A 19,279-nucleotide genomic window follows, 5' to 3' on the forward strand; every position below is an offset into this window, starting at 1 on the left:
GTAGGTAGTGGCCATGTATAATCAAGGTATCAGTAAAATTACAGCTAAGTCTACAAAGGTAGTTGCATCTTCCTTTAGCCCACAGAGAAGCAGGCATAATGAAGCACAGATACTCATGCCAATAGACATCAGTAATACAGGGAAGTGAATAAAGAGACCTTTTGCTACCAGGGGAAAAGGAGATATTTATTTTTGTTCCTTTGATAATTTGTTTTCGGTTAGTTAACATGTTAAAAGTATCAACGTATCAACTTATCAACTTATCAAAAGTATTATCAAAACACTGTTGCCTTAATAAAATTTGGGGGTAAAAAAAGCTCTCCCAGTTTAGTAGGCAGACTTTTTGGCAGAACCCTGTATAAAACAACCTACACCCATAAAACACTGTTCATCTCGTCAGCTGTGTTCAGGATCACTGAAGAAGTGATACTGTATGATAGTTAAGCTCTGGAGCTCCGTGAGAGCCAGAGACTACTCCTCAACATGTCAAATCTTGAAATCAAGGTACAGGTTGCTTTATTTCATGTGTAAATAAAAGTCCTTAGGGCTTACTATTTTTGTTTAAATTCTCCCACAACACAGATTTGGCTCATTTGTGGGTTCTTTAAACTACCTTACCACAAAAAGCAATAAGAATAAAAGCAGTCCCATAGAGCCCTAACTATAGGAATAATACTTTTAGTCCCTGTCAGATACCTCAGCATCTCTAGCAAAAAGGAGAGAAGGGAATGAAAATAAGATTCCCATCTACCTTCTAAAAGCACAAAAGACATTTGGACTTCTAAAAGAGCTTGGGCACTGTATCCAAGTGTTGCTAAAGATGCAGAATCATGGTTCATCTGAATCTCTGTGCTCAGCCCTAAGCCTGACAGCTCATCATTAGCTTGCAAGGGCAAGGAGCATTTCTCTTCAACGTGACTAATTCAGAAGACCTGGAAGAAACACTCTTTGCAAAGCAGCAGAAGGGAGGGGAGGATAAAGCAGCAACTGCGTCCCTGGCACAGGGGACCACAGGCAGCACAGATGTTCTTTTTGGAAATGTCAGAAAGGGAAAAAAGTGCTGAGGGAGTTGTCATCAGTGGACGGCACAATAGGAGATGCCAGAAAAGTACTTCACATGGTCATAATCTTTTCTTGAAGGCATTGCTCGGGGAGCCCTGGTCTGACTAACTTTGCACATAGCAAACACTGCTTGAAAAACAGGTGTGTAAATTATAAAATCACGTAGGATCCAGTTTCCCTGTTTCTCTCTGGTGAAGGAAAGCACAGATGTGTCTCAGCACAAATGATGCAGCAAAGAAAAAAAAAGATAGCCCCCTCCTGCCTGGAGAACCACCTCCAGGCAATGTCAACAGGAGGATTTCAGGCCAGGCCCACGGCTCCACCTCTCTCCCTTCATCTGACCCCTTTGTAAGCTGAATGCTGCAGGCCAGGCTCATGCAGGGCCAGTCATCCCATCAGCTCCCACAGAAAATAGCAAAATGCTGTTCCTAGGCTCTGCAGGAAGTGCTGCACCTTTACAGGCAAACCAGGATCTGAAGGTTGTTTTGAAATTCTGCTGATGTACACCCATACAGCAAGCCACAGCAGCTTTCAGGTGGACACGGACTCCCTTCTGTCCTGCTCGGTGCCCAGGGCCTCCCTAAGTGAGAGAATGTGGACAGAGAGAAGGAGGAGTGTCAAATAGTGCCAGACCTATCCCACTTTTGAGCGCTGGCAGGACATGGGGAAAATAAAATCACGCAGAATCTTTCTGAATGAAGAAGACCCAACCAGTAAGTCCTGAATTTCCCTGCAGTCAACAGAAAAACCCCAAACCTGAGCCCTCTGCTTCCTTGTCCCTTGGACACTGAGGTGAAATGGAGACATCAAAATGATTCCTACTTCATCCCCATGACTGTGGTCAACCAGAGATGTGATGAGAGGGGACTGGGATTCATCCCTAGCCTACAGCTATACCATTCAGCTTCTTCAGTACCTTATGAGACAGGAAGTGAGTCTGTTCACCCCTAAACACCTTGAAGCCTTTTGTGGTGGTATGGATGACCCTTACAAGGACTATCTTCACCACTGGAGATGAACCTTTCTGCATCCTTGCCCTTTAATTGCAGATCTGACCATTCAGCTATGGGTCGCTGCTTTATTACCAATCCTGCTACTGTCCTGGGAACACCCTGCTCCTAAGGGACTTTCTGGTCAGCGCTGAAGTCACAGAGCTTCTGTCTGCCAATGCAGGGAGATAAATTACAACAAAAAAACAGGAGAAAAGTCACAGTTTTGTAAGATCTGCTCTCATGCTTTGTCAGAAGGGACCGGAAAATAGGAGCCTGAGGGCCTGAGGTTTTACAAAGCTCCCACACAGGGGTGGGTTTTTTGGAGGTTGTCACAGAGATTGCAGAAGCTGGAGTCCGCGACATTTTATTTGTATTGTTTCAACTCGTTCACCCCCATGCCCTCAAGGGAAGTTCTGTTTCTGAAAATTGCTGTTTCTGCTAAAAACCGCATGGTGTGAATTAGTGTGGTCAGACGCTCTTTTCCCCAAAAACGTTTTTTTTTGGATCTCCACCATTCTCTCTGCTATAGGTGCAAAAAATAGAAGGTTGCCCATGTACGCAAAATCTAATTTTCTTCCTAATTCATCCCAATAAAATTCAAGAGAGTGATTTGTTGAAGTCAATGGAATAATACCTGTATAGAACTAATCTCAGTGAGGAAATAATCAAGCACATTGACATTACCATTTTCATTAGTTCTACCATCTTCCACAGATTCCTCTATCAGAATAGCAGATAGATTAACAACTAGAGGCAAGGTCCTTGAACCAAACAAATCAACTAAGTAAGAGGAATTGAATGATTATGATTCCTATTTTCTTGGCTTATTCTATTTTCTCTGTTTGTAGTGTGTTTTGCAGGACAGTTTGCAACTCTTAAGGATTTCAGCCCAGCTGGTAATTTAACTAAGCAAAGAATCACTTGATAAAACTCTGATTAGATGTCAGTTCTGACATCTGAGCTGTTTCACAGCCTGGCTTAACCTATGTTTAGTCTAACAGATAAATGTTTAGAGTTCACCAAGACTGCTGAAGTGAATATAAAGAAAGTCACACCAAACCTGGTCAATCCATAAAGCTTTCTTTGTTTTCAACCTTCAACTCCACATGTTTTGCTGAAGTTAAGCTCTGCAGCTTAAATTCACAATTTACTCAATCCATAAGTTTAAAACATGAAGAATAACCAGCTCAGAGTTTTGCAGTGCTGCAATAGTGCAAGGCGATTGAAGACATATGGCTTGGCGTGCTCAGCACCATTGGAGTTAACCATAAGGGTGCTTGACAGATCAAGTCAACCTTCTCTCCATTTCCTTCTAACTCTCCTTGAACAAGACAAGACACAAGACACTCAAGCCCTTTTACAGACTATTTCACAGACCACTGAGGTACTTCAGACAAGAGAAGGGAGCAGACAAGGTCTCACCACCACTACAAGGACAAGGCTGGTGCAGCCCTGGCAGAAATGTCTCTCCATGGACTGATTGAATTTAGCAGCTTATAGATAGGCAATTTCCATTAATCTACAACAGTTAAACCCTGGACCTTTACTCTGCCCTTATTTGATCTTGACTCTGTGCAATCAACTTACAACCACTACAGTGGTTATAATGGAGTTTGTGTCAGAGAGCACCTTATATTTTTAAACCATCTCAATTCTCCTTCACCAGACAGAATAAACATGCTGCCACCATGCTGTGAGGTGTTCAAGACCATGCTTCCCCAATAACCTTGGTACTGCTGTACTGAGTGGGGAAGAGGCAAGAACAAAGGTGTAAAGAAAACAGGAACTCAGAGGAAGTAAGGGAAAGACGAAGATTTAAGGTGGTAAGGATCAGCCATGTGGAAAATGGCCAAAGAAACCAAAACACAGCCTGATACTGGTGATAACAGAGACTGAATAAGCATTACAAGTCATGTCAAGGTAGCCAACAGAAAGATTCATATTTAAAGAGTTTCAAACCCACATCTTCTCTCAAAACATCTATAGGGTAGAAGCAGCTGATTTGCAGGTAGAGTCAAGAGAGTTTATGTAACACTGCAAAAAGATAAGCACCTATTTAAGAGCTAATTGTTATTTTTACCCAATGCGCAAGCAAATCAAGCTCTCTTCTGACAGACAAAAAGACTTCCTACTGTCAGCTGTGAGTTCTTTTGGTGTTGTAAATCACTGCAGGGCACAAAATCACTGTGGAATATTTTGTGTTGGTTGTCAACCTCTATTTGCTGGGGATTTGAAAAACAGAGGAGACAAGAAGCACAGGAAGAGATGAACAACAATTAGCAGATCTCAACAAAAAGCAAGGAGACCATCACAAATCTGTGAAATGCATTTTCCCTCTAAGAGACTGTTAACCCCTCTGCAATACTGACTTAGCAGAAATATGAGGGAGGTAACTAATATCTGCTGAAGAAGAAGGAGAAGGAGAAAGGGAAGATATATTGTGTTGTGAGGTAGGTAGAACAGGAGCAAATGCATTTTGGAAATATCTGGTATGTATTACAGTCCATCAGCTTTAGAAGAGAGTTACTTGGTCCAGGCCTCCCTTTAGAAATTTCTTTTGTTGACTTGGGCCATGTTACTATTATTCAAGCCTAGATTATAAGAAAAAAACAAGGCAGATCTGCAGGACTTCGCATTTATTTGCTTTGTCAGCCCAACATATTAAGTGCAACTTTATACATACACTGTATATCTTATTAAACGATGTGTCCTGTTTTGGTCTATTCTCTTCTGATTTATTCTGAACTCAAAGACCATAACTGTAAGACCCTTCCAACCTACAGATGCTTAGACCACAGGAGAAAGAGCAGAAAACAAGTGAAATGTGGCAACCATTACTGTCCAACTTCATTACATTCATGCTTTGGAAGGATAAAACAAGAATGCACTGGAATTTAATCTCCTCTGAGGGAAGAAACTGGAAACAGCACATTTGCTAGAAATGGCATACACTCAATCCACTGAAAATTATCAACACATATAAAATTTAAATGTAATTTAAAAATGGACACTGGGAAAATTTACAGACATAGTGCCAAGGAAACCTCACTCGGAGTATTGTGTACAGTTCTGGTGTCCTCAACATAAAAAGGACATGGAGCTGTTGGAGCAAGTCCAGAGGAGGGCCACAAGGATGATCAGGGGACTGGAGCACCTCCTGTATGAAGACAGGCTGAGAAAGTTGGGGCTGTTCAGCCTGGAGAAGAGAAGGCTGCATGGAGACCTCATAGCAGCCTTCCAGTATCTGAAGGGGGGCTATAGGGATGCTGGGGATGGACTCTTCATTAGGGACTGTAGTGATAGGACAAGGAGCAATGGGTTCAAACTTAAACAGGGGAAGTTTAGATTGGATATAAGGAAGAAACTCTTTATTGTAAGGGTGGTGAGGCACTGGAATGGGTTGCCCAGGGAAGTTGTGAATGCTCCATCCCTGGCTGTGTTCAAGGCCAGGTTGGATGAGGCCTTGGGTGACATGGTTTAGTGTGAGGTGTCCCTGCCCATGGCAGGGGGGTTGGAAGTAGATGATCTTAAGGTCCTTTCCAACCCTAACTATTCTATGATTCCATAAAGTACATCTGTGTGACAATACCTTTCACCCATGACAGCACAGTGGGAAGCAGGTGTGGAGAACACAGCACATTCCCAACACTGGAGGCTGTGTGGGTCATGCAGGATTCTGTCAGTCCTATGCCAGGGCCCAGGCTGCAGCAGAGGAACATGAGGACGGTATCAGCGGCAGCAGCCACCACTGAGTGCCCATGGTGGGATCTGCTCAACATTTCTAGACTGATCTACCAATAGTACTATCACCGGTATTTCCATTACAGTCTGGGTTGGGGCAAAGTAGCAGCAACTGCACTTTAAACTATGCTCATCCCCAATGACAACTGTAACAGCAGCAGTACCAACAGCAAACAAGAAACACCAGCATATGCACTACGTTTGGGAAAGAATTGTATTCATCCTTTCTGCAGCAGTGACACCTTCCTGCTGTAGTTACAAACCAGGTAGTAAAGCTCAAAAGGGAGATGTGCCGAATGCTTAAACCAGAACCAGCGGTGAGGTTCCTGTGGGAGCTGACAAGGGCAAGTCACAACAACCTCCCAGGATTCCCGCTCCCACTGCAAAACCTGCTTGGCAAACAGCTGTGTTGCAACATGTGCTCTTCGCATAGAGTGCTTATTTCTGACTCTAATATAGCTTCTTGGCAGGAGATGATCATACATATCAAGTGAAACAGCCTCGCTCATCCATACCAACCTACACATCCTCATATAACAGCAGCAGCACAGCATAATCTCTGCTTCCAGTGGTCTCCTGTGGCTCAGAGGACAGATTTGGTTAATCATGCCTATCTCCTCTCCATAAAAGCCTGCTTCACAAGGGGTGTTTTTTGGCCTCTCATACTGTTAAACTATAAAATCCACAAGCAAAGGGGCCTCTGCTTGATGCTCTCCTATGAAAGAATTCCATTACTCATTTTACATGGAAAGTAAGGTTAAAAACAGTGGGACATCACCAATGTTAACAGAATGTTAAAAATAACATTAATGCTTATCACATATGGGAGAAGAGAAAGAAATACCTGAATTATGCTTTCAAAAGCAGTACTGCCTGTTCTTAATAAAACACAAACCATCGAGGCCATCGATCTACTAATCTTATCTGTTCACTAAGTTTTACAGAGGAGAGAGGAAAATACAGCCCTTAAAGCATGTCAAATTCCTCTCATCCTCTATTTAAGAGGCTACTAAATTATTGAAATTCAACATGAAGAATATATTACACACTGTCTAGTGAATGATGGGACTGCAGTGTACAGTATAGAAAGAAGTATAAGCTCACATGAAATGACTTGCTGACCTAAGCCACTTGCTCCCTGCCAATGTGAGTTCAAGAGAGTTGAGGAGGGAAAATAAATTCCCAAGTAATACACTAATGAATTCATTTTAGAGCTGAAATGTATACCATTAAAGGCATTTTAATAACTTATTTTACATTATCTAGGTATAATATTTATCATTAATTAATTTAAGCATTATATTTATTATTAATTTTATGGTATTTATTAAATAACATTTATTAAATAATATTTATTATTTGGGTAATAATAATAGGCATTATTATTAGGTAATATTTTTATGCAGTGAAATAGTAGAAGAGCAAATAAAAAATGAGAATGGCTCCAGCAACTGCGAGTATGTTGTCTTAATCTAACTTCATGCCATGTGTGACAGCAGCATCACACATTGAGACAACTCTGCAAGGGCAGAGTCATCAGAGATGATTATTTCCTCTTTGCACAGGTATCCATCATACTCAGGTCAGTGTCTTGATAAAAAGAAGAAAGAACGAACACCAGAACAGATACAGTTAGATATGTGTGATTGTTACAAATCTGTCTGCCCGCGCTGCTGAGAAGAGCAAGATTTTGTTAATAAAGTCTGATGCTGCTGCCAGCAGCAATTTAACAGAAAGGAGACAGAAACTTCCTAGAAACATGGCTTGATTTGCCCACTGTTACAGTCATCCTCTTTTCCATCATACCGGGAGGACATACTGTACAATATGTGGAAGTTACGGTTGCTTCACAGTTCATTTTTTCTGTGTGAAAGTTGTGCAGCACATGTTGCAGTCTCCAACTGTTTCACTGGGTTGCTGCTGAACTTGCTTCAATCTATATTCAGAATCTGTTGTCAGTTAATAAATTATATGGATGGCCAAAACATGCTCTAGAGAGAACCCATGGGTTCACTGACTAAATTCAGTTTTCACCAGCTGCAACTTTACTGAGGCCTAGGGTGAATTCAACTTTTTAAGATGTTTAAAAAAACAAAAAGTTCAATTTTTTAATCTCAATATAAATTTTATCTCCAAGGCAGGAACCCTTCAGTGACAGTGGGGTTTTAGTCATGACATATGACAGGTCATTGACTAACAGATATCTCCACTGCAGTAGCAGCTCAACATAGAGGGACCAGCCTGGTCCCTCCTTTCGAAATAGGAAGTCCTAAGCAGTCATATATATACTGTCACACAGGCTATGCTACTAGCCCAACATTGCCAGTAATGTTACTATAAAACCTCTGTTTTTGTGTACTGTGGTGTTGGCATTGTCATCACTACATGGTCAAAGGTGGGCAGTTTGGGCACCCTGTCACATGCCAAAATGCAGAAAATTAGTTCTAGTTCCCGAATGACAGCTCTGCTCATAAGGAAGGTCACAAAACACAGCCAGCTGCTCTATAGACCAGGACCTTGAAGGCAGATTCCCCTAAAAGGTCAAGACTGTTAAAAACCCCAAGACAACCCTCAGACCTACTACTCTGCTTCCCTACAGCGAAACGAGCTGTATTGCAGCTGATCTCAGAACCAGTATTCAGTGCAGGATTTAAGCTATGACAGCCATAAGAGCTCTGCAAGAGCAGTGTTTATCCTCACGTTGCAGGACAGCCCAGTTCTGCCAGATTTGTCAGAGAAATAGCTCAAGGAAAAATATCCTTGTCATGCTGCCAGTGCCAGTGCTAAACTAGGTTAATTGTCAGAGAGATGCGGAGGTCAGCCAAACTTGCAGCATACAGCCTGTGTGGCTTAATGTTTGATGAGAAATGAGAGTCTGTTGCTTGTGAGTAACCACTGACCTCCTGCAGCTCCCATCACCTCACTCCTTCCCCTTACCCCACCAGCCCCCTGGTGCTTTGCCCTCTCTGGTCCTCATCTCAAAGTGGATTGCCCATTGTGAAGCAGCCTCTGAGTAGGATAAGTTTTACCCCCTCTGTGCTCCTGTTAAGCAGCAAGTCAGCACACTACTTTTGAGCAGCCTACACAAAAATCAGACATAATGGAGACATAACTCATTCATGAAAAGAAACACTTCTGCCAACCATAACTATTGTAATGCCTTTCCAGCTTGGCAGGGTTTCACTTTTTTTGTCTGGCTTGGGTTTTGCTTTTGGCAAAATAAATGTATTTGTTGGTATTGACACTGGCCAATGTCAGCCTTATCCAAAGGTGTGAGAAAGCTCCAGCCATTAGAAAACATTCCATCAGAGTGAAAGCTCTAATTCAGATCTCAAGTATGTGGTAGGTAGGTGTGAACGGAGTAAAGGTGACTTCGATGCATGCACAGGAAGAAGGAAGCAGGATCTGCATATGTGACAGAACGCAATTAGTCCTTGGTCAAAGAGTGACCGGATCCAGCACAGTCATGGTCAATAGAAATTACTACTTTATGCTGCACCTCTTGTGCTAGCAGCATAATCTGTATCAGACACTCCTCAGTACAATACCTAACATATTTAGAAAAATCAATTTGGACACCTCAACAGCATAAGTTTACAACTCTCCTGTATTTTTGAGTGCAAACGCAGTATATTTACAGTTCACCTCCTTGGGCTTCTGCATGGGGGCTTTCAGACCATACTCATACTAAAACTCCAAGCTCTACTGTGCAATTCAAAAGGCTGGAAATATAAAAGAAGAAGAATGACAGAGGCAGGGTCAAACATGAAAGACAAGGGGAGTAAATTAAGTTAAGGACCAGAAAAGGTATGAATCAGAGGACAGTAGTGGAAGAGCAAGCAAGAGGGCTGGTGGAGTGGGGTCCGGCCCAAGGTAGTGAAAGCACAGGCTGAGGAAGTGACAGCAGTAGTTGCTGGAGATTTTGGGAGAGATCTCAGAAGTCTGAAGGAAAACTGGCTCCTTGGAGGACCTGCTCCCTTGCAGAGAGCTTGGGGAGGAACAATGAAAGGGCCTGAAAGTGCCCAGTGCCTACTGCTCCCCTGCAGCACAGTACCTGTTCAGACTCAATATGGGCTAATATCCGGACCAGAAGCTTTCCCAAAGGGGATATGAGAGACAAGAAAAGTCAGGAATCAAGAAGTCTGTATTTCTTGCTTCCTTGCAAGATGTCAGAGTTTGCCATGTTCTCATCCAGGCCCCTTTGTGAAGCTGTAACATGGGGGTGAAGCTAATAGGCAGCTCTTAATGCATCCTTGCCTTTCTGCTTTAATTCACCTCAGTTCTGCTTTCTCTCAGAGACTTTCTAGTACACTGAAAAAGACCCTTCACTTTTTATCTGAGCATGCTTTGTCCTGGCTATTTAATGCAGGTAGTCAAAAAATTTCCTTTATATTTTATATTTTCATTCAGGAATCTTTCCATTCAAACCTTACTTTTCAACACTTTCAGGTTTAATTAACCTCACAGCTTAACCCCAACACAGCTTTCCATACACCCAGCTTTGCACAGAGTAAGGAGGCCAACACATGGCTTTTGCAGTAGACTAATACAGGAGGGCAAAAGGTGCTCCAGGCTTATCAGTTTTGTCCTAAATAATGTGTGCCCTGCAGTCCCCAGCCTCCGTGCAGCAAGGACAGACTTGAAGCCAGACACCAAGTTCCCCACTGAGTTGAGCAGAAATTGGAGAAGCTGGACACACAGTTAAGCTCAGTGCTGGAAGGGGCCCAGGAGGGTGCACCTAATAGCTTGAACTAAATTTTTCTTATTGTAAAAAAGATGCCCAAGGACACTAGAAGACAGCTGGCACTTGTGTCTCTTCTTGTTAAATTGAATGAACAGAGAAACTAGATTTTACTGCCTATTCCAGCCCAAAGTGCTGTTATGAAATTTAAGAGAGTAGTTATCATACATTGTTGCATTGGGAAACTTGATCCAGTTGGTTTAGTGAGATCCCTTTGACTGTTTCAGGTAAGACTGAAAAAGGGTAAGAAAAAGAAGCAATTTTTGCATAAGGGAGTAGGTTGTGCATTTCACTCTAGCAAGCAATATATATATATAAAAGGCTGAATTCAAATCAGTGGGGTGGGTCTAGCAGGGGGATTACCAGCAGTGACTAGGGTCAGTAGCTGTTTAATCTTGGAGGGAAGTAGCGACAGCAAGCGTGGCTGCCATGGACTCCCCACTGCTCAACCTGTGCTGAGCACACGCGATGCCCAGCACTGCCCTGGGCACTTGCTCGGTCAGCACAGCCACGTGCAGAAGTGGGATTAGGTTGGAAACCATCCCCCGTTTTCCATGTGACTGAGGGACAAGGTGAAGTTATTCACTGCGTAGTCTCTAAACCTTCTTCTCCTCATGATTTTATTTCTAAGTGGCTCATTGAGATCAAAGTGCACAAAATACTTGTATTGAGAAATACCCCACTGCACAGGTCCTGCTTTGAAGGAAGAGGGATAGCAATGGAGACTGACATACCTTGGTGCAAGCAGTGCCACCAGGTCCTCACCCCCAGGAAAGCCTCCTGCAGTGGCCACACCATCCATCACCTTGTTTTTAACCAGAGGCGAATAACATACCTAAAGAATGCTTAGACAAGTATTTCCTTTCTGAAGATATTTTAGACAAGAAAGAAGGACAGCAAATGCCTGTCAAAGCAGCTTTACAGGTATATAAAGGAGAAGGCATGGACCCTGGAATTTGGTCTCCCCCAAGACCCCATGTAAACCTTCTTGATGCTGAGAGACATTGTCCTGGTGTGATTATATCGCACCTCCTCCACTGGTTCCTTGAGGGAGACCTCATAGATTTTACTTTTCCTTCTGCTGGGTGTTTCCATGGGCTTCCCCTCAGGAGGGAGCACCCACAGGCTTACCATAGGCTGCTGTTTATGATTTGGCTGAAAACAAGAAGAGCATCTGTGCTGAGATCTTTGTTGGGGACAAAGGAGGGACAATAGACAACGGCCAGGGAAGTAGTTTTAGTGCAGGTGACGGTGTCAGGAGATACGTATTTGCTTGCTGAGTATACGTGTAATTTCAGACTGCTAATAGAAAACTAAAACTAGCAGCACCCAACACCTGTCCCATCAAGTGACACTACAACACATTCACACACCTCTCTTTGCTACCTCATGACATCCAGATGAAGTGCAAAGTTCTGACACAACCTTGCCCCAACTTCATTTCTCCTCTTCAACTCTCCTAAAATCTCCTCTTTATTTCTTGGATTCCAGAGCCTGCATCTCCAGATGGGCTTTGGGCTATATAGCAATTCCTATTCCCCAAGCTTCCTGTTCCACACTCAAGAAGAAAAAAATGCCCTTGAACAAAAGCAAACCCCACCAACGCAAGACAAATAGCTTAACCTGTGTTTGACTGGGGTAGAAGGGAAGAGATGGGCTGCATGAGTGGGAGGGCAGTATAAATCCCAGTGCCTTTTTTCCTCCCTTTGTGTCAGCAGCAGTAATGGTAACCACATCCTCCATGGTCCTCCAGCTCTTCCCTTGCTGCTTGCAGCCCCACTGGCCCCCTTCTTCTTGGCTGGTATCTCTGGTGGCTGCCAGCCAACAAAATAATGAGTCCTGACTGAGGCCAATATTTGTACTGGCCAGCAACCAAAGATAGTGTGATAATGAAAAAAATAAACGTTTTCAGCTTACTATAGTCTAGTTTTGAGCCGTGGAGCAAGCCATAAGACACGCTACACATGCTGGTGGCTTTTCAGCTGCCTGTGGGGAAGGGAAGGATTTATGAAGCTGCCTCTTTGTGGCTTGGGGCATAAAAACTGTGCCCCCAGGTGCCGGGCTGTCCTGGACACCGGTGCCTATGCTGTCCCACCCAAAACTTTGCATTAAAAACTTCCCGTGTGCATGTGCCTGAGCAACCGAAGTAGCAACCTGTAAGTCATCACATCTGTATAAACTGATTAAACAGGACTGAAAACTGTATTTCTCTTTTCTTTCCAACTGCTGCTGTTAGAAAGGACCTTGAATCCATCCCACAGATTAGTATGTCGGTGCCTTGAGAGACATCCAGCAGTAGCCAGAAGCACCAAATACACATAGAGAAGGAGGAGAAATTCCTGAAATGAGCTCAAACTGCCTGATGCCCTTTTGGATTATGTCAGCCCCAGCAAATCCTGCTTCCTGCTGCCCTGGACAGAGATGGAGCAGTGCCGGAGGTGCTGAGCACCAGTTCCCCACGACAGGTAGCATCTGGAGCTGGGCCCGGGCAGGGAATGGGCACCTCCCATTGCTGACAACCAAAGACGCACGTTCAAGCCCCAGCCCACACTTACTCCATTAAGAACAACTGCCGACATCCAGCAAGACTAACATCTCTGTGGGTTAGAAGGCTAAATAAAGAAGAGATGAACAGCTACCGTACATCATAGCCCTTTACCCTGGGAGAATCAGTGAACCTGAATTCCCCAAGAAAAGCAAGTAGGCTGTGCCTGTGCTCTGATTAATCTCATCAGTTTGTTTTCCTGGAAAATAGATGTCCCAGATGCCATTGTTTCCATTATAAATGTTCATCTGCTCTGTTTTGAGCTTGATTGCTCCTGTAGCCTGCTTGGCTTAACTGTGTGTGGGGGGTTTGTTTGGGTTTTTTGTTTGGGTTTTTAATTAGTGTTCTTAAACAAAATGCCAGTAAATTAAAATGGGAGCATTGCTTCAACCCTCAACACCAGATTTGTTAAATGTTTAAAAACACCTACGGCATACAGAAATCCTGAGCTGTTTGTACACAGCGTGACCAAATTATTAATAGTTACCGTACATATCCCACAAGAATTTCAAAAGGGGACTTTTGCAAAGCACTGCTATTTTTGTCTGACAGTAGAGACAAAATCATTTGGAAATTAGTCTCATTGGTACTAATCACAACTGTTACTAAAACATTCCCACATGTAGGCACAATACAGTAATTTTTCATCTTTGAGCAGTATTAGCCATTTCACCCATAATCTCAAGGAAGATCTGAAGAGTTTACAATTTGTTAAAACACAAACAAAACATAATTAGTTAAAACACACTGGAACAAACATCTATTTCTAGTCATAACCCCCCTATTAACTAGTACAATAACATTCAAGCACAGATTAAACTATTATCATTTACAGATTGTAACCTAGACTGTTTGGTTTATGGGTTGGAAAGATCAGCTATGGGGCTGTTCCAGGTGGGTTTTTTTTTTAAACATGAAGATATACGAACGTCTTGCTACGTTTAAATTTGCGTTACAGAGAAGATAACATTCTGCTGTAGGCAAAAACAGAAATATAGGAAATTTCTTTCCAGACTCAAGTGAATTATTTCTGGTGAAAGGCTTCTCAGCGTTTTGCTACAGGCATGCAGCTTTACACAGAGAACATTATGCATGTACACACAGAGACTGCTCTACTGGGGGTGTCTATCCTGATGCCCTTCTCTATGCCCAGCTCCCCTGCAAAGCTATTTGTAGAAAATAAAGAAAAAACATAGATTCAGATATGGCAAAAAAAAAAAAAAAAAAAAATCCCAAACCAACAAACAAACCCAACAAGCACTTAAAACGTCAGCACAGAAAAGCAAGTTGGTAAGGAAAAAGGCAGCTTCACTCAGTATGTCTGAGTGTTGCTTCCAAAGCAGAAAGCAATGAGGACGTACTGCTATTATTAGCTCTCTGGATGGGAAGCAGCTAGTTCACAGCACGGTGTGAAGCTGTTGGCAAGACGTTGCAGGATTTTCTTCACACGTACACATAGGCACAAACACACAGGCAGACAGACAGACCCCCCAGACAGCTTGTGGTGAGCCCCTTCCCACCTCTCAGGTGAGACAGACAGACAGAGAGCACGACACCGGCGCGACTGTGTGTACTCACAGCTCAGAGTACAAGAAGTGCAGGTTGCCCACATTGTCTATGTAGTTTGCAGGACTTAGCCAAGGTAGGACCAGTAACAGGAGAGCCTTCATTTTCAGTGCAGGGCTGGCACTGCTGCTAGGATTCCTCCTTCTCACTGTCTCTCTGTGCTGGTGGGACACACAACGTGAAGCTTTTGTGCCAGCCAAGCCCCTTCTAAGCAAGCCTTTCCATTTCAACGCAATGGTAGCACATTAGGAATCGAGCTTAAATCCCTTAACCGAAGCTACACTGCAAAAATCATTGACCTGTAAGAGGATTACTCGATCTGACTCTCAGATGGGTAGATGTGAGGGTTTAGGGACAGCACAGCGTGGTTGGCGAGACAGTGACTTATGCTGCAGAGGAGAGCGATGCTCGGGGAAGAGACCTGCCTCCTGCAGGATTCAGAGTGGTTCTTCAGAGGCAGCTGGTACGTTTACATCACTGCCCACAAGCAGATGGGTTACGAGCTAAACTGCATCACGCAAGGGTGTAGCTGTCTGACAAGGGGGGAAAAAATGCCCCCCTGGAGTTTAGAAGCAGGCGATATCAGAAGACCACACCTTTTTAAAGTAAAACGCTGCGAAAGATCACAGCCAACTGCTGGCTGTTTGCATCTCAGCCTGAATTCCCCAAATCCAGCCAGATATTTCTGTGCAAACATAAATCATGTAATAATCCAAGGACATGTCTCTTCTGAGAGGGTTATTTTTGTTGATTTTTTTTTTTTTTTTGAAGGATGCATGGGCAAACATTTTAAATAAGAATGTTTTCAATGGACTACTCCACGGTAACTGTCATTTATAAAATGTAAAGTTCTCTCATTGATTACAAAGCATAAACCAGCAAACTCACCTTGTCCCATCAGTGACCTCGTCTCTGATCAGGGCAAACTTTCATTTTCTCTCTGAGAACCAGGATTGGTCTGAGCCTGAATCATGCAAGAAATGTGAGGACGGCTGACTGCCCTGGTGATTCTAGCGGAGTCAACTCTAATTTATTCACTGAGAACACAGATCACGTTTTGGTTGAGATTTCAGATGGGCTCGGAGCTGTTCTCACTACAGGCAGTGGGTTCTTTCTCATTATTATTTTTTTCTTTTTATTATCAAAGTCATATATTTCTCTCCCCTCTATTGATTCATCAAAATTAGAGAGAACAATGTTGGCTCAGTTTGCTCACTCTGTAGCATGTGCGTGAGTATACCAGAGCATAATGTCCTTCTTCTGTCCTGCCCTGCCCTGACCTGGAGGTGAGATGGAAAGAGAGGATTCTGCATTTTTGAGAATTAAATTAGGCAGAGGCATAAGATGCCTTCAGTGATAATTACTGTTGTGCTTAAAAAAGATAAAGGTACTGCACAGTTTCTACATGCACAAGGTTGCAGAAGTCCCCCTTTAGGGGTCACTCAAAGTTTCCTCCTAATTTTTCCCTCTGGTGGGAATGCCAGTGAGGCTGTGCTACCCACATCCTAGAAAGCTGAAACCTTCAGCAGCAAAGGTTTCCTATGATTTCCTACTCCCATGCCTCTGTTCTGTGGTCTTAAGGTAACTCAGCCCTACAAACCACCCTACAGAAGCAAAATCCATGTCAATGCATGGCAGAGAAGCCACTCAGCCTGTGTAGCACTGCCTCATACTGCACTACCTTAGAGGCTTTAGGTCTAGACAGGAAGGAAGACCACTGCTTTGTTTCTCCAGTTTCCTGCTCCCTGGGCTTGCAAACCCAGGACCTGGTGGGGGGAGCCTGACACAGGGCAGAAGGGACAGCAAGAGGCTGTGGGACAAGCCAGGGATAGGATCCCCTGAACCAGAAGCATAGGAGATCCCAAGGGGAAAATCCATGGCACAGACATGCCGTAATAAGCACTGGAATAAAACTTGCCAGGCGTTTACAGGACCAAATCATGGTTTACAACACTGCATTTCTACAAGGTAGGTGGGTGAAGGGTATCTTTACTACTACCTTAAGGAGAGGAAACCAAGATGCTGGAGTGACTTGCACGTGTCCACCCAGGACAGCTGACACTGGGAAATCAGGAATTGTGTTAGTTGTACGGCATCTGTGTAAAATACAATATTACAATTTGCCTATTTATTGTGTGGGTTGTTTTGTTGGTGTTTTTTGTTGGTTTTGTTTTTGTTTTTGTTTTTTTTTACTTGCTAGTTTTATGGCCACAGCACCATTATCTCAAAAAAAAAATTAAGAAAAAAAGGAGGATCTGAAATACATTAAAATCAGCTATATGTACAGCAAAGGGAAAGGGTATTTGCACTAGGGGCTCAAGATTTTATGGTTGGAATCTGTAGAGAAACAATCTCAGTGATAACAGCTCACAGCAGACTGTCAGTCCCTTTACCTACATTACTATCAAAATTAATATTTGAAGCCTGTCAGAGAACTACTGACACCAAAGGCAGAAGATTATAAGTAACTTTGTTATATTTTGCCCTTAGCAGCAGATAGCTGACCTGGCAGAGCAGCACTGGCCTGAACTGGAGGCTGCCTTCACCACCTCCTACATGCTATGAGCCAGCAGCACCCTCAGCAGGGAAGGCCAAGTCCAGAACTGGGAGGGCCAAGGGTATCCAAATCCATAAGCAAAGCCCCTAGCATGTGGAAAGTGGGCTTTTGACCTTTGCAAAGGGTCAAGAACCCCTTGTATAATGTTTTGAGGTTTGGGGTTTGGTTTTGGTTTTGGTTGGGGTTTCTTTCAGTTTTAGTAGTGTAAAATGGTCACATTTTTTGGTTGGTTAAACCACAACTTCAGTGAATATATTCAGTGAATAAATTCCTCATGAGAATCCAGGTGCTTCAGGAAAAGAGGTCTCCATTTCAAAAGGGGACATGTTTGATTGGCAGGCTGCAGAGCCATTTCCAGTTACAGGCTTCAAAACCATGAAGCCTGCAGCCATGTGAGCACACTTCTGTGCTCCAGCTCACCCGGGATGCTCTGACTCTCAGCATTACCACATCTGTGCAGGAATGTGCCTCCCACAGCAATCTGGAGCCTTGCACTGATTGCCAAGGGCTTCCTCTGCAATGCGCAGGCAGAAGCACACACCTAGAAACACAACTCAGCTGCAAACCACAGCGGAAGTCATTTCACTGGGCATCAGATACAGGCCACAAGGAAAGGGCATCTCTTAGACCAAGCCTCCTCTCAAACCCAAGGTGCTGATACTGGACTACACCAAAGCATTTGTCTGTCATCAGAAATCACAGCCCTGAATGCATCTCTTTAGTCTTCTGCCTTCCTTCCAAAAGGTGGAAGATGCAAGACGAAAGTAGCAGCACATGGTTTTATGCGGTCAACAGAGGATTATTCACCAGTTTTATCCTTGCTGAGGAACCAGAATGCTCCCTGGAGAGGCCTCCCAGAGGCAGGAGAGAGGTTGTCCTGGCCACCAGCAGAGGCGAGGCTGGAGGGTGAGCCCAGCCAGAGCGCTCTCCCACACCACATCATTCTGTGAGCCCCATGGTGCGGTGCTCACCTGGAATAAAGGAGCATGCAGCTCTGAAGACCAATACCAAACCAGAACATTTTCTGCTCTACTTCTCATATAGGTCATTTGTGATTCAAAAAAGGACTGAAGAAAGGGCAATTATAAAACCCTTAATGTGCTATTAAAATATTTATAATAGCTCAGCTTCCCCAAACTCTCAGATCTTTTCAGATGACTAAAGACACACTTCCATTATGTGGCTAACCACAAGGTATCTGGCCAGAACTGCTAACAATAGCATGAAGTACCTTGAATGCATTTGATTCTAAAAACAGAGTGAGATGTCATCATATAGATGGACTAAATTATACTCTAAATTAGTGATACTGTAGGCATTCATTGGGAGTGAAATCAACAAATTTTTCTTTACATTAACTGCATATTTTAATCTGCATTAATTGACGATATTTTTTTGTCTCCCTAATAAAAAGAGTGAAAAAAGAAAAATGTCTATCGACAGCAACTTACTGGGTTTGGAAATGCTGTTGAAGGTGACCGCGTTGCATGACCTCTGAGCAGTGTTCTGTGAAAGGGCAGCTAACCATTAGCTTGTCCAGGAGGTTATTCACTAGTATGCTGGCCTTCCTGCACGTCTGGAGAACCACAAGTTTGCGGTCCATGGGGCAGAAGTCTTTTTCCACAAGGAAGTTTGTAAGGCAGGCTGTGCAGAAGGTGTGCCCACAGAGTGTGTCTAACGGCTGAAGCAAAGGTTGTAAGCAAATGTGGCATATCAGATCATCATCTACTGCTTCGGTGTAGCTGTACAAGTGGTTTTCTTCCGGTAAATGTGCTTGGCCGCAGGTGACACAGAGTGCTGGGGAGCTATCCTCCATTTCTTCTTTCTGGCTCATAAGTGGAATTGATGCAATTCAAAAGAGGGCAGACAGAAGTACCCAACCTGTTTTCTATTCATAGGAGTCACAGCAAGGCTTGTGTGCCATCAGATCTGTGGGAAGAAAGCCAAAGGATTGTTGTTCTGGGTTATTTTCTCTTATTGTACTTACAATACACATTTGGACATGAATTACTCCAGCAGGTATTAAGGAAAGTTTGCTTTTTTGGAATGGTAGGGTGGAGCAAAGAAGTGGGCAG

General features: G+C 43.4%; 1 protein-coding gene across 2 annotated transcripts in view; it reads right to left on the bottom strand.

Annotated features, from left to right (window-relative positions):
• Positions 1–19,038, bottom strand: part of LNX1 (ligand of numb-protein X 1) — a gene marked incomplete at its 5' end in the record, with an annotated part of 66,053 nt that extends 47,015 nt beyond the window's left edge. The window contains one exon of one of the 2 annotated variants that reach the window (XM_080615187.1): positions 18,656–19,038. In XM_080615187.1, coding sequence (XP_080471313.1) covers positions 18,656–19,038 — 383 coding nt within the window. Of the gene's footprint in view, positions 1–14,659; positions 14,752–18,655 lie in introns of those variants that run through there. The other variant, XM_080615188.1, reaches the window with a different exon arrangement.
• Positions 19,039–19,279: the final 241 nt, after the last annotated feature.

The sequence above is a fragment of the Psittacula echo genome, assembly GCF_963264785.1.
Source record: "Psittacula echo genome assembly, chromosome: 1".
Classification (NCBI taxonomy): domain Eukaryota; kingdom Metazoa; phylum Chordata; class Aves; order Psittaciformes; family Psittacidae; genus Psittacula; species Psittacula echo.